This window comes from Fusarium vanettenii (genome assembly GCF_000151355.1).
Source record: "Fusarium vanettenii 77-13-4 chromosome 5 genomic scaffold NECHAsca_61_chr5_1_0, whole genome shotgun sequence".
Lineage (NCBI taxonomy): Eukaryota > Fungi > Ascomycota > Sordariomycetes > Hypocreales > Nectriaceae > Fusarium > Fusarium vanettenii.
Genome location: NW_003315828.1, coordinates 109,875 through 123,897, shown reverse-complemented (window position 1 = coordinate 123,897; position 14,023 = coordinate 109,875). Strand labels below are relative to the sequence as shown.

General features: G+C 51.5%; 6 protein-coding genes across 6 annotated transcripts; 3 read left to right on the top strand and 3 right to left on the bottom strand.

Annotated features, from left to right (window-relative positions):
- Positions 1 to 430: 430 nt before the first annotated feature.
- Positions 431 to 3,216, top strand: NECHADRAFT_39687 (uncharacterized protein; the record flags this gene model as incomplete). Its single annotated transcript, XM_003040604.1, has 5 exons — positions 431 to 556; positions 616 to 756; positions 820 to 1,000; positions 1,063 to 1,883; positions 1,918 to 3,216. The coding sequence occupies 5 exons, from the start codon at positions 431 to 433 to the stop codon at positions 3,214 to 3,216; spliced, it is 2,568 nt and encodes an 855-aa protein (XP_003040650.1).
- Positions 3,217 to 4,267: 1,051 nt separating this feature from the next.
- Positions 4,268 to 5,365, top strand: NECHADRAFT_39702 (uncharacterized protein; the record flags this gene model as incomplete). The annotated part of the gene is made up of 2 exons (XM_003040603.1): positions 4,268 to 5,113; positions 5,150 to 5,365. The coding sequence occupies 2 exons, from the start codon at positions 4,268 to 4,270 to the stop codon at positions 5,363 to 5,365; spliced, it is 1,062 nt and encodes a 353-aa protein (XP_003040649.1).
- Positions 5,366 to 5,983: 618 nt separating this feature from the next.
- On the bottom strand, positions 5,984 to 7,614 carry NECHADRAFT_39701 (uncharacterized protein; the record flags this gene model as incomplete). The annotated part of the gene is made up of 2 exons (XM_003040575.1): positions 5,984 to 7,130; positions 7,211 to 7,614. 2 exons carry the CDS (start codon positions 7,612 to 7,614, stop codon positions 5,984 to 5,986), a joined length of 1,551 nt encoding a protein of 516 aa, XP_003040621.1.
- Positions 7,615 to 8,349: 735 nt separating this feature from the next.
- NECHADRAFT_93175 (uncharacterized protein) lies at positions 8,350 to 9,573 on the bottom strand (the record flags this gene model as incomplete). The annotated part of the gene is made up of 6 exons (XM_003040574.1): positions 8,350 to 8,391; positions 8,431 to 8,706; positions 8,761 to 8,901; positions 8,963 to 9,146; positions 9,232 to 9,332; positions 9,457 to 9,573. The coding sequence occupies 6 exons, from the start codon at positions 9,571 to 9,573 to the stop codon at positions 8,350 to 8,352; spliced, it is 861 nt and encodes a 286-aa protein (XP_003040620.1).
- Positions 9,574 to 10,017: 444 nt separating this feature from the next.
- On the bottom strand, positions 10,018 to 11,456 carry NECHADRAFT_14339 (uncharacterized protein; the record flags this gene model as incomplete). Its single annotated transcript, XM_003040573.1, has 2 exons — positions 10,018 to 10,809; positions 10,878 to 11,456. Coding segments are annotated over 2 exons (1,371 nt in total), but the record flags the coding sequence as incomplete, so codon positions are not given.
- Positions 11,457 to 12,367: 911 nt separating this feature from the next.
- On the top strand, positions 12,368 to 13,882 carry NECHADRAFT_79799 (uncharacterized protein; the record flags this gene model as incomplete). The annotated part of the gene is made up of 3 exons (XM_003040602.1): positions 12,368 to 12,709; positions 12,795 to 13,516; positions 13,603 to 13,882. The coding sequence occupies 3 exons, from the start codon at positions 12,368 to 12,370 to the stop codon at positions 13,880 to 13,882; spliced, it is 1,344 nt and encodes a 447-aa protein (XP_003040648.1).
- Positions 13,883 to 14,023: the final 141 nt, after the last annotated feature.

Sequence of the window (14,023 nt, the reverse complement as noted above, 5' to 3'; positions counted from 1 at the left end):
CCACCTCCCCCATTCTGAAATTACCAAGTGTCGTCCTCATGCTATGCTGGTGTACTATATGACATCTCTACGCCGGGTTCATGGAGCTGCTGCCGGACGGTCAGCCCGATTCAAGTGGCCAGGGATGCCAGGGGCGCCGATGCACATGTAACTTTTAAAACCGATTAACCAGAAACCCTGGGAAAGAACCACTAACTACTTCTAGGTTGGCTCGCCTGGACCTTGGCCCACATGAGTCAACGGGTAACTACATACAGCACTTCACTTTGGCCCGAGCCGGAAGATATTTTCCGTCTCTCCGTGCATCGATTCACCCACCTTATTAAACTAATCTATAAATATTCTTCCCCTGTCTCGTTTTACTATTTTGTTTCTCAGATTAATTCCTTCTCAATCACTTCTCTCTATTGAGGAATAAACTTTGCTCAACATGACTCGCCCAAACATTGACCAACTGATTCAAGAACTGACGCTTCGTGAGAAAATCTCTCTGATTGCTGGCGCATCGACTTGGCGCACATCAGAAGTTGCCAGACTCGGTATTCCAAACCTCAAGGTGAGTGAAATCAAGAAGTGGTAAATTGTATCGAATTCTTACCACGAAATCCATCATAGGTTTCGGATGGACCGTCGGGCGCACGAGGGGAGGTTTTTGGTGAGGGAGTGCCGGCCGCTTTTCTCCCCTGCGGTGTAAGCCTCGGCGCCACCTGGGATGAGGAGTTGCTTTTTGAAGTGGGCCAGCTCCTGGCTTCTGAAGTAAGTTTGACTGGTATTCTTTGCCCACTGGTACTATGGGACAAGTCTAAGCAGCGATGGCAGTGCAAAACGAAGTCGGCCTCGGTGAGCTTGGCTCCTACGATGTGCATCCATAGACACCCTCTTGGCGGCCGCAATTTCGAATCCTTCAGCGAAGATCCATTTCTCACCGGGAAGCTTGCTTCAGCGCACGTTCGTGGCGTTCAATCTCAGGGCATAGGTGCAACTCCGAAGCATTTTGTTGGTCAGTGCAGAAGAGACAGAACGACATTGGGTCGCAGTCTACTAACAGTCGCTGGCCATCAGCAAACGACCAGGAAACGGATCGCTTCAAGTACAGCGCGGAGATTCCCCCAAGAGCCTTGCGAGAAGTATACCTACTTCCATTCCAAATGGTGGTCAGGGATGCGAATCCTTGGTGCCTCATGACCTCATATAACCGGGTCAACGGCACTTATTGTGACATGTCGAAGGAGCTCCTCACTGACATAGTATATGGTGAGTGGGGATGGGATGGCGTATTTATGAGTGACTGGGGAGGAACCCACTCATGTGTCCAGTCCATCAACGCGGGCTTGAGCCTCGAGATGCCTGGCCCGCCGGCGCATCGCGCAGAAGACCTGATCATCTTAGAGGCTGAAAACGGCAACGTCGACTTGCATCAGCTTGAGCTGTCTGTAAGAAGAATCCTCAAGCTATTGGAAAAGACAGGTAGGTTTCAAGACGCCTCGGATGCTGCCGAGTTCTGTGATGATTCACCACGGAAGAGGGAGGCGTTGCTGAAGTTCGCAAGTTCAGGCGTGGTCTTGCTGAAGAATGAAGGTAATGCTCTTCCCCTCAACTCCAAGGTAGGGATCAAGAAGCTCGCCATTCTCGGTCCTAACTCAAAGAGAGTCGTTGCTGGTGGTGGGGGCAGCTCATACATCAAAGCACCATACTGGACCAATATCCACGATTCTATCAAGGCAAAGCTCGACGGAACTACGACTGAGATTTTGCATCACGATGGAGCCAAGGTCAATCGATACTTGCCAACTATGCCATCTTCTTTGGCAAGAAACCCACTCACTGGCACCCCGGGGGGGTCAATCGAATGGTTCTTGGGCCGTGACTTCACAAGCCCCGTAGTCGCTACAACGGCTGTGTGAGTGTTTTCTTAAGCCCTTATTCAAATATGCTTTGCTAACAACGACCAGCGAGGACCTGTACTATATGTCCTTTGGAAACACCCCAAAGGGAGTGCCGGGCGAGACCAACTTCTCATTTCGCCTCCGTACGGTCTTGACACCCAAGACATCCGGTCCGCATGCCGTCTCGTTCGCAAGCATCGGGCCAGCCAAGTTCTACCTCGACGACCTTCTTCTGGCTGCATTTGACGGGACTGAAAAGTCTACGCTCTTCTTTACCTACGGCTCCGACGAGACCATCTGCAAGCTTGACCTCATAGCAGGTCGTGACTATCACATCAGGGTCGACGCGCACTCGCACGACAGACAACTTGACCCGGATCTCCGTGCACTCATGGATCCAATGGAAGACAAGTTCCAGGGCGTCAGGATCGGCTATCAAGAATACAGTGACGCCGACTTCCCTGCACAGGCTGCCCAGGTTGCCAAGGAGAGCGATGTCGCTGTTATTGTCGTGGGCCGAGACCGTGAATGGGAGACGGAGGGACAAGATATCCCGACCTTTGAACTACCCGGAGAACAAGAACGACTCATCCGTCAGGTCTCGACCGTGTGCAAAAAGACGGTGGTCGTGGTCCAGGGTGGTACGCCAATCAAGCTAGAACCTTGGATCCACGAAGTTTCAGCTGTGCTGTACGCCTGGTACCAGGGCCAAGAACTCGGAAATGCTGTGGCAGACGTTATTTTCGGCGACTTTAACCCCTCTGGCCGACTCCCAGTCACTTTCCCTATCCGCATTGAAGATTGCCCAGCGTACTCCTCATTCCCCGGAGAGCAAGGAAAGTCATTTTACTCTGAGGGTATCTACGTGGGCTACAGGTGGTGGGATCTTCTCAAGATTAAGCCACTCTTCCCCATTGGCTTCGGGCTATCTTATTCAACCTTTGAGTGGTCTGATGCCCGGGTTGAGCCATCTAACCTGTACTCTGGCTCGCACGTGTTGCTCAGTGCCAAGGTGCAGAACCTCGAGGGTCTCGCAGGTCGGGAGACTCTTATAGCCTGGTGCCGTGAGGTATCGATGTCCGGGTTGTCTCGGCCCAGCAAGCAGATCTGCGGGTTTGTAAAAACAGAATCTATCAAGCCTGGTGAATCAGCCCATGTCCAGATCAAGATAGATGCCTACGGGTTGGCTGCGTATAGTCCTGCAGACGCAAAGTGGATCATTAGGGGGGGTTCCGAGTTCGAGATCTTGCTCGGAACGAATTCACTCAGCGCCGTACCCGTTGGAAGTATTAGCACTCCTTCTGAGATTAGCTTTGTTCATACCATGTAGTTCAGAGTCAAATACATTGATGTAAAACGTGCTGCTGACGAGGAAAGACGTTCCCCGTTACATGGAACAAGCCCCAAGAGATTGGTTGACTCTTCAATTTTTTTTTTTTGATGACATCTCTGTCAGCCACAGGAGCAAAGGACACAGTTGAAATTGGTTGACTCTATCGCCGATATCGACACTTGGAGGGGTCAGGGGAACAAATGACATTATTTTGAGTATTTTTGAGGGGCCATTTGCGATCATGGGAGACGTTGAAGATGACCTTCAACTACATGAAGCCAATTACGGAGGATATGACTATAATCACTTGCAAGATCGCTGCGATAATGCGCCCAGACGTCAGCATTGCTGCGCCGCGTTGCAGCGATGGAGCCGCCGATCGGCGTAGATTGGCCACAGCACCAAAGGTCAATGAAGTTCACTTAAAGTAAAGATTTCATATATCCAAATGCTTAGATGCATACACGAACAAACGGCCCGCCAGCTCAAGGCAGCGCGAGAGACAGCTGAACAGCTTAGTCAACTTGCCGTGAATTCTAACAGCTTGGAAGCAATTGGTGGTCTGTTGTTGAATCAACTATTTCACTATCAAATTATCTATGGTTATTCTATAGTGTACCGTTGGGAGACAATAATTACGCTAAAGAAATGTCGCATTCATGCAAGCGTAATCTTGTACTTTCTCGTAACCAGGTTGGATTCGTCTATCAATTGTCGCAAAGATGGTTGGGAATACGACGTCATGTGTGCTACGTGTGGAATATATTTTCCTTCGTAACCACAACCCTAGGTAGCACCACATCAGGAACCTATTTTCCGCCCCCTGACGACGAACCCCCAAACCTAAGAAGCTAATCTAAAACAGATCATCAGCCTGAGTCTTGGCATCTAGAGCATAACGATCAAGCAGCCAAATCCCCTACGTCGTTACTATAGTATAACACATATTAATACCCGGGTGTTTTCGTGATACGAAACGCTGACCGAGAAAACCTTACCATCGTTCACACCTAACTTCGATTAAACTTTCTCCATGTCCTCTACAAGAATGGCCAATCTCCGGTCCTTGCGCTGGGGCATTATCGCCACTGGCCAGATATCGTCCCACTTTGTTCAAGATCTTATCTTAGAACGCCCCGATGCCCCTGTCAGACATATCGTCCAGGCGATTGGGTCATCGTCCATCGAGAAAGGGCAGGCATTTGCCTCGAAGTTCCTTCCAGGATTTACCCCTAATATCTACGGCAGTTATCATGAATGCTATCGGGACCCGGAGGTCGATATTATTTACATTGGTACACCGCATGCCTTGCATAAGCAGAACTGCCTGGATGCAATTGCTGCAGGCAAAAACGTTCTGTGCGAGAAAGCGTTTACCATTACTGCAAAAGAAGCCATAGAGGTGTTTGAGGCAGCTCGCGCTAAGGGCGTCTTTGTGATGGAAGCTATGTGGACTCGTCATTTTCCACTTGTCGAACGTCTACAGCAACTCCTACATAAAGAAGGGCTTATTGGGGATATCAAGAGAGTCTTCAGCGATTTCGGATTAAAGATGGATATTGCGTCTCTCGGACATGGGTCACGCTTGAAAAACCCTTCCCTCGGGGCTGGTAGCCTGTTAGATATAGGCATCTATAGTCTGACATGGGCGCTTCTTGGCCTCGAATCCGAGGCTAAGGATCAATCCCAGGCGCCTACTATTGTCGCAACACAGACTTTGCAGGACGCTATCGACATCGCCACCGCAGCAATTCTCCTTTATCCCGATGGGAGACAAGGCATCATTACCTCGTCGTTAGAGGTGAAATCAGACGATGCTTTCTGTCGAATCGAAGGATCACACGGCCATATTTTAGTTGAGGGTTTAGGCCCTTCAGTGCCTTCTTCCTTTACGGTTTTTACTTCCAAACCTCCTGCTGACGCTGGATAGATGGATTCCAAGAAGCAGGGTCTCAAGGCAAAAAGGTACGACTTTGAGCACCCGGGTATGGGCTTCTATTGGGAGGCAGATGCTGCGGCGGCGCACATTTTAGCCGGTGAGCTTGAAAGCGATAGAATGCCGTGGTCTGAAACGGTTCGTGTCATGAAGATCCTGGACGAGATCCGGCGACAGGGGGGTGCCAGATTTCCCCAGGACGAGGAGTAAAGGACCAGACACCACACAAGGGAATAACGTGTCACATCCCCCTGTGGGATCCTCCTTAGCTCCATGTTCATAAATACCTTTGAGCAAAGGTGGTAAAGCCGACTCTCTTAACAAGCCCAGATTTTTGCAGAAGCAACCGGGCCAAGCCGGCCTCTTAGAATAGTTCGCATTCAGCCGTCAAAAGAAAGTGTTATTTTTGATACATGTAGAATAAGTCTAGTTCTATGAAGAGTAGCTATCTGTGTCTCCTCGTTCTACTATGGAAGGAAGAATCTCCTCGTCGCTATTCAGCAGCTCCGATTGACTTTTTCGTCTGTAAATGCTGGGTTGCGTCTTCCGTCCGCTGGCACGTCCTCCTGTAGTTCTCCCCGCTCCAAGGAAAACTTCCTCGTACGTGCACTGGTGTCAATTACACTATTAAGCCTGCTCTTACAGCAGCGAGAAGCACTTGGACAGGTTCAGCAGCTACGGAACAAATAAATCAAAAGCCAATACGGGTCGTCTGAGAGGCGTGGTTGGAATATTTACTCCTAGAGCTAAGCCACAGAGACGAAAAATGGAGAAACATCTAGGAAAGCACACCCTTCTACCCCAGTCTCTCCCTTAACAAGCCCTCTTCTAGAACTTGCGAGCCGGTGTACGCATCTCAAAGAGGTTATCAAGTTCAGAGAAAGACTTGCCCTTAGTCTCGGGAACGGTCCAAAATGCGATGAAGCTGAGGAAGACAAGTGGCCCCAGGAAGATAAGACCGGCCTTGGGGCCAAGGTTAGCTTCGTCCGCGTTGATCAGGTAAGGAATCGCAATAGCCCAGGCCATGTTGATAACGGCGTTCACAGCAGTGGCGATAGCCGTCGTCTTGGCCCGCAGACGCGTAGAAGAGATCTCGCCGACGATAGTCCATCCGATGGCCCCGAGCGAGAGGAAGTAGAGGACATTCCAGATGACACTAAATGCTGCCAGGGCTCGACCGTTACCACCAGTCCCGACGCCGACCCATCCCAAGATAGAGATTGCAATAAGGCAGGGAACCATAAAGAAAATGCCAAAGAGGAGCTGAGGGCGTCTTCCCACTTGCTCAATTAGACTGAAGGCAACGCCGATGGCAACAATGGATAAAAGGTTCGAGATGACTGTAATCAGGAAGGCGTTGGATAGTCCCGAGAGGCTCAAGAAGTAAGCCAAGTAGTTTCCGCAGAGAGGGAACCCCGAAAACTGCTGCATGACCATCGGGAGGCAGGCCAGGAAAGTGCGGCGGCGATCGACGCCCTTGAAGCAGTCGAAAAATGATGCTTGGTCTGCCGAGTTCTCTCGCTCGTGGGAGATGGTTGTCTTGATGACTTCCAGGTCGGCCTCGGCAGAGTAGCCGCTCTCTCGACCCCTTAGAGTCTGGAGTGCCTTGAGGGCTGTGTCGTAATGCGCCTTGCTGGTCAGATAATATGGTGATTCTGGCACCAGTAAGATGAACAGGGCAAATGATAGGAGGCCGAGGCCGAACTGAGAAACCACTGCCGCTTTCCATGACCATCTCCCCTGGATGTGTGACGTCCCCTCCAAGACGCAAGATGCGAGGAATGAGCCGAGGGTAATCCAGAATTGAAAGAGGGAAAGAAGAAAGCCTCGGATATGGATTGGTGCCAGCTCGGAGATATACGTCGGGGTATTGCCCTGCATGAAACCCATGGCCAGACCGAAGAGTACCTTGGCTACAACCCAGACTTTCCAGTCAGGGGAGAAGAGCTCAGTGACGGTTCCGATCATGGTCAACCTAGATGAAAGAGAAAGAAAATCATCATTAGTCCGCTGACAACTCGAGGCATAAGGGGGGACTATTGCTGATAGACTTACGCCACAGTGAGGAAGAAGCAGATTCTGCGACCAAACATGTCGTTGAGAGTCCCGACGATAAAAGCCCCGACAATGGCAGCCACAAACTGGCATATGGTCCATACCAGCTGTCGACTAGCAGGAAGAGTCCACACCTGGAGGTCCTGATCGTAGAGTCCGAATTGTATCACAAACTCGCGGTTCGCGATGATGGACCCAATGAGCGTCAAGTCGTAACCGATAAGCACGGCCAAGCTTGAGCATGCGATGGATGCCAAGGTCGCACGCCATGACTTCTTCAGCTCAAGGAAACGCTCCCCCCAAGTCTGAGGGGCGTGCAGGTTCTCGGCAACATGCACCGAACCGGTCGTCTCCTCGAGTGACTGAGTTTTGTCGAGGGAAGGATGCGTGTTGGGCTTGGACATGGTGATAAAGAAAGAGGAAGATCGTAATATGGTGTCTCAAGGTTGGATATTGATGAGATGTGAAAAAGGTTCTGACCTTGACGACGCGAGCTTACTTTATGTACTGAATGCGGAGTGCAGATGATTTACTACCCCAGAAAGATACCCCAGAAGATACCCCAGAAGATAAGGAGATGGTCCGAATCCTCTAATTAGTCGCCTTCGTACGATGCTACTTGGGGCCAGGCGGAGCGGAAAATACTTTCCGAGCGAGGCTAGCGGACGCCAGTAGCAAGCCATCCCCCGTCTTGATTCGCAGACTTGAACGAGCGCTCCCCCGTGATGGTCTGATGCACCCAATTGAGCAGCGGTTCCGTTTGACACGAGCCTTGGATAGATCGTGCCGCCGCTTGTGGGCTTCAGTCGTGACCGCCTCGGGCACGAGCTCACTCCAGACTTCACAGCGGCAGACCACAAGATTCTGATTAGGGAACTAAATACGGCTCATCATCACTCTCAGTACAGTCTCGGGCCGATGTCCACTTGGTTTAACCGCAAGACCCGCTAGATCCAAGGGCATCAACGTCTTCATCTCGCTTATCGACAGTCTCTAGCATTACCCAGACGCTAGTAGTGTTGGAGTCTTGGAAAGAGAAGTATCACATTGCAACACAAGGGTCACCAGGATAAAATAATAACTGTGTAATCTTTAATATTTCACTCGGTGCCTCGCAATCAGTGAGTCGCAGGTTCTTATCAGCGAAGCTCCTCCAGAAACCGCGAAATGAGTTCCGCACCCTCGGCACAGCAGTCACCAAGTTCTACAGGTAGCTCCACAAAGGCGTGGGGAGCGCCCGGGATAAACCGAACCGTGGCCTGGCCTTCAGCCATCTGCCAATGCGCGGAAAGCAGAATGGTATCGTCTATCAATGGATCGGCTGTACCGCAGAGAAACAGAGCCGGGGGTAGGCGACCCCTTAGTTGAGTCAAGACCCGGTAGAGGGGCGAGACGGCTGGGCGCTTGAGGTCGTGGTCGAAACAGGTTTCCTTGCTTGCAAGAGTCCCATATTCACTCTCAAATGCGTCGCACAAGGACGGCAAATTGTTGGCTCCCTCTGCGATGAAGAGATCACTGAATGTTACCAGTTTACCAGGGTCCAGACATACCGTGTCAGGCATGTAGGCTGAAGGGAGCCAAGACCAGGACCAGGCGCCATAAGAGAGGACAAGTCCTTTCAGCGTCTCCAATTTGGAATTCACCCCGGCGAGGTGGAAGAAGGTCTGCACCGTGAGGTATGCGCCGGCCGACTATCGGGAACAGCCCATGTTAGCTAACCTCGTGCAGGCGTGGTGACAAACGGCCTCTTACCTCTCCTCCTATGAAGTTGAGTGACCCCCCAAACTCCTTGGTGCCATTCTTGACAAGCTCATCTGCTACGTCAAAGCAGTCTTGGATTCCCTCGGGGAATGGGTGTTCCGGTGCTAGGCGGTAGCCTACAGACAAGGTCACGCAGCGTGACGCGTTGGCGAGTCGCTGGAGATAGGTGTCATTCCTGTGAAGGCTTATGCATTAGACGTCTACCTGATTACTGAGGATGGATCGTGGTAAACACTGACATGTAATGCGTTCCGATCGACATTCCACCACCATGGAAATGCAAAAACACGCCGACAGCATCCTCCGCCTCTGGACGTACGATGCGGCAAGGGATCAGGCGCCCGGGTTCCCTGGATTGGATCTGGATAAATTCGGCATGCGGTGCTGGAGGCGGCTCCAATGCCCGCATCTCGGCGGCTTTGCCCTTTGAAGAAGCGTCATCAGATAATGTATTTCTAGAGTAGAGGGGGAAAGGTTTGCCCTACAAAAACATGCTGCGTTGCTGCGTCATTCTCACGGATGTGATTGCAGACGTTGCGAGTGCTTTCGGTAATTCGACCAGGGTTGAACCGAAACGTGTTGAGAACTAGGTCGGACTGCATTATACGCTGCTGATTGACGGCTCTTAATGGCAAGACTAAGACGAATGGCGTGTGTTATCTCTGCCTCGGGGTCTCTAGACTTGACGAGTAGCACAGGCGATATATAATAAGGGAATTGTTGGGTCATGTTTACGAATCAAACAGAGTGGAGGCTGTACGCCAGTGTAGGCGGAAAATAGTTTCCACCTCTGAGATCAGCTCCGTCCATGTCGACAGAGAAGACCCAGTCAGACACCAGGGGCCTGTAAGGTTGCCCGCTCCTCGCGTGAATGAACTACTAATGATACGCTGGAGCTACGGAGGGATTCATAAGCCAGCCAGCGTTGCATTTCACGAGCACATCGCCCTTAGCGGGCTCTCCATTTGGAAAATGCCTCACAGGTGTTGAAGTGTGTGAAGACTTGTATAGCCTATATCAAGATTACTCTATCTAACCTAACCGGTAAAGCTGCTTTTCATTCTCAATGCTGCGCCGTATCGATAAAGGATGAAGATACCAGCAACGCCAAAGATACAGAGACCCCCAAGCAGTGATGATCCGCCACCAACGCCGAGCTCGTGGTAGAGGGGCTTCGACCAGAGCAACGCCGCAAATGCTATCAGAGACCGAAGGAAGCTGTTTCCGCCGAACGCAGAGGCTGCATACAGCGGGTAGCTGAGGGAAAGGTACACAAAAATGCACTGGATGATGATTACTATGCCGGCAGACGTCATGGCGATACCTAGCGTGGGCACCATCCAATGGATGCTGGGTCTCGAAGTCCAAGCGAACAAGAACAGGCCGCCCGGGACCAAAAAGGACGAGAAGAGAGCTGGAATCAGGCGCTGCTCGGGTGCAATGGAGACACCCTTCTGTGAGAGGGGTAAAGCGTAGAAGTAGATGTAGCCGCAGTAGGGGATGCCGATGAGAAACACACCCACCACCACCGAGAGGTAGGCTAGGCTGGCCATGTCTGAAGGGAGTTGGTATATGCCTTCGTAGACGAACGGGAGGACTTCGAAGAAGGAGTAGTATATGCCGTAGACGAAGCCAGAATAGACGCTGGTGAATGTGATGGAAGGGTCGAGAAGATGCATCTGCACCGGGACGACAACGGCGTTCCAAAGTCCAGACGTGGTGGGCCTTGGGCTCTTGGCTTGCACAGCGGTGATCATGTGAATCTCTGGGTATCGTTTCTGTAATCTCTGCAGCCGCATGTATAGGATCTTGCCTCTCGACGTTTCCGGTGTCATCAACTATAGGCAATGTTTGTTAGTCTTGCAGCTCTGCAGAAGTTTTTAGGCCAACTTGCCATCATCAACACCGTAGGTGCGTTTAGTATCACAATCTCCCAGAGAGACCATCTCCATCCCATGATCGGTACTGTGAAGCTCGACAATATGGGGGCGATAGAAGCAGCAGCGAATCCCGAACAAGCCCAAGTGTAGAGAGCAAGTGGCTGGACGTTCTCATTGCAGACATCGCCCAAGGAAGCACCCCCGGACGCCAGCATCGGGGATCCAAAGAACCCCTGAAGAAATCTAAGCACCATCAGGCCCTCGACGTTGCCCACTGTTGCTGTCAACACAGACAGCAGGAGAAATATAGTGCTGGAGATCAGATAGGGCGGGTTTCGTCCGATATGGTCCACATCTGACAATGGAGACATGATCATGGGCCCGAATCCGTAGCCAAGCACGAAGAGAGCCAGCCCGAGATTGGCAACCGTGGAAGAAACACCGAACTCCTCCATCATGCCTTTCTGGGAAGCCGCGTAGATCGAGGAAGACATGTACACCACCATGTTGCTATAGTTAACGACGGCAAAGATGAGGACTTTTTTGTACACGGGCCAGTTCTTTGGGTTCGCTAGGTCATTCGCTCCGTACCAATCGACGACTATGCAGTTTCCGCCAGGGGAGCATGTTCCGTTCAAAGGGCTCTGCTTTTCTTCATCAATAGCCCCCCTCCCAGCGTATCGTTCCTCGTTGGCACGACTAGGAAAGCACTCGAATCTTGGTATTTGGTCTAGAGACTCGATAGACGTCTCTTCAACAGTGGAGGTATGGCCCGGCGATTCCTGGTGACCTCGGGGTTTGCTGAACGCGCTGTCTTTGCGGTCCTTGTCGTCGATTGGCGGAGGCTGGGGGCCAGGGGAGTCTTGGATGGCTCGAGATAAGGGGCATTGAAAGTCGTCTTGCTCTTCAGGAAACCTCAACCATTGTCTGTCTGCCACCATCCGCAGGAAATTGCCAATAGGCGTATCAAGTAGGAAGTGCTGTGGTTGTGACGACATGAGTAAGAGCTGGGCGTGGACAGGGAATAGGGAGCTTGGAGTTGGTCAGAAATGCACCAAATGAATGTCTGAAGATGGAAACTCATAATTGAAAGGTTCATCAAAAAGAAATCACTCGAGAGCCGTGAGCTCCAGGATGACGCACATGCCTTTTGCAACCCCGGATGGTGTGCTGTTGGCCATGCCAAGAGCCCTAGTCTACGCGATGCGACTTCACGAGAATGCAGGGTCGAGAGGAAAATAAATTCCGGCACCCTTCCCCCGAGATCTAGATGTTTTATAATAGCGCCATGGTCGCCTTTATCGCTCCGCTGCTGGAAAATACTTTCCACTTCCCCAAGTCGCCTCAGCATGACCCCTTCCCAGTACTGTCAAACACTTGCGCGAGGGGACTTGTCTGATCCCCTAGGGCTATACATAAGTGCCGCAGAAAAGTGCAACCGGTGTTTCCCCTCTGCGGCTGCCGCAGCAGTCTTTCTCTCATCTTTTTCTCCATCACCCTCGTCTCCGTCGTTGTCATGTTGGAAGCTCTTCCCAGCCGTCGGCACGAAGTGGCCTCTTTCAGATACTTCGACTTTAGGCAAAATGAGAGCGATACTCCTGTAGTTTATTCCACCCAAGACGAGTCCCGCCAGCAAGGGCCTGCAACCCATGATGCGTCCATAGGCTCTAAGGTAGGAGTATCTGGCAGACCAGAACCGACACTCTATTCTGCGACCGCTATGCCAAAAACGCAGTATGCAATTGTTACACCCCATGTTCAGCCAAAACTCAACTTGCAACTCCAAGAAATCCCAGTTGATAACCCGCGGCCTGGCGAAGCCACTGTGAAAGTGGAATGGTCGGGTCTCTGTGCAAGTGTAAGTGTAGCTATGATCCACCTTAGCCACAGGCACACCAGCTGTAGCCTCCTGGGTACGAAACTAAACCCTGAATCAACCGTAGGATATTTACTTTTCAACCGGACGAGACCCCGTCGCTTGCAGCCGCAACCACATTGCCGGCCACGAAGGCATCGGCCACATCGTCCTGAGCCATGACCCCTCGCAGATAGGCCGAGCCGTCGGGATGAGATTCCTCGCACACTCCTGCGGCACCTGCTGCTACTGCCTCAGGGGCGTACCAGAGAGCTGTCCTAAGCAGCTGTGCTTCCCCACATATGTAAACGGCACCTACCGACAGTTTCTCAACGTTCCGTACAAGATGCTCACCTGGCTGCCCGACTGGGTGTTTGCACACCCCACGCCCGCGATATTCACGGCGGCGCTGTGCTCAGGGTCTGCAGCGCTAAAGGCCCTCAAGAAGGCGGCCCTCAGACCGGGAGACGTGGTGGTGATACTCGGTATTGGCGGACAGATCGGCTACCTTGCTGGCCTGATGGCCAAGAAAGTCTTCAGGGCTCGAGTCATTGGGGTTGACTTGGCTATGAAGGGAGATTTCCCAACCGTAGCTGAAGCCAGCGATAGATTCATACCTCTGGGAGGAGACGATTGCCTGGCAGGCCAGCCCGACTTGAGCTCGCAAATCATCTCGGCCTGTACACAGCTGAGGGGAGACGACCTATATCCTCGCAAGGCGAATGCAGTGATCGCTGCTAGCAGCACAATCGGTTCTTTCCAAAGCCTACCTTCGTTTATCTGCGACGGAGGATCAATCATCCTCGTTGGGTAAGTTGTCGTCATCATTGCTCTGAGCATTCTGGCTTTCACAGGAGCCATCATGGCCAAGAGAATCTCTGCTAATTAACAAATAGTGCTCCAAGCGGTTCAGTCAAATTCGACGTTGAAGAGATCGTTGTACGACAGTTATCCATTCACGGCTCCTTGATGGGCGATGAAAGAGAGTCATACCAAGTCATGGAGCTCATCCGATCTGGAAAAATCACCCCAACAATCACCGAGATACAGCTCAAAGATGTCCCTCGGTATATGAGCAAATTTGTTGCAAGCCAGAACCAAGGCAAGGTCGTAGCCCGTATCAACAGCCCGTCGGTGGAATCTTGGAAAGCAGAAAATACGTCAGAGATGAATTAGATAGGGTCGCCAATTAGACGAAGAGTTGATGCATTTTTCTACACGAATTTGTGTTACAAAGGTCCGCTGGTGTCCCAGGCACAGATACGATATTGACGTCAGAAACCCGCTTAGCAGAGATGTGTCACTCGTATTAACAAG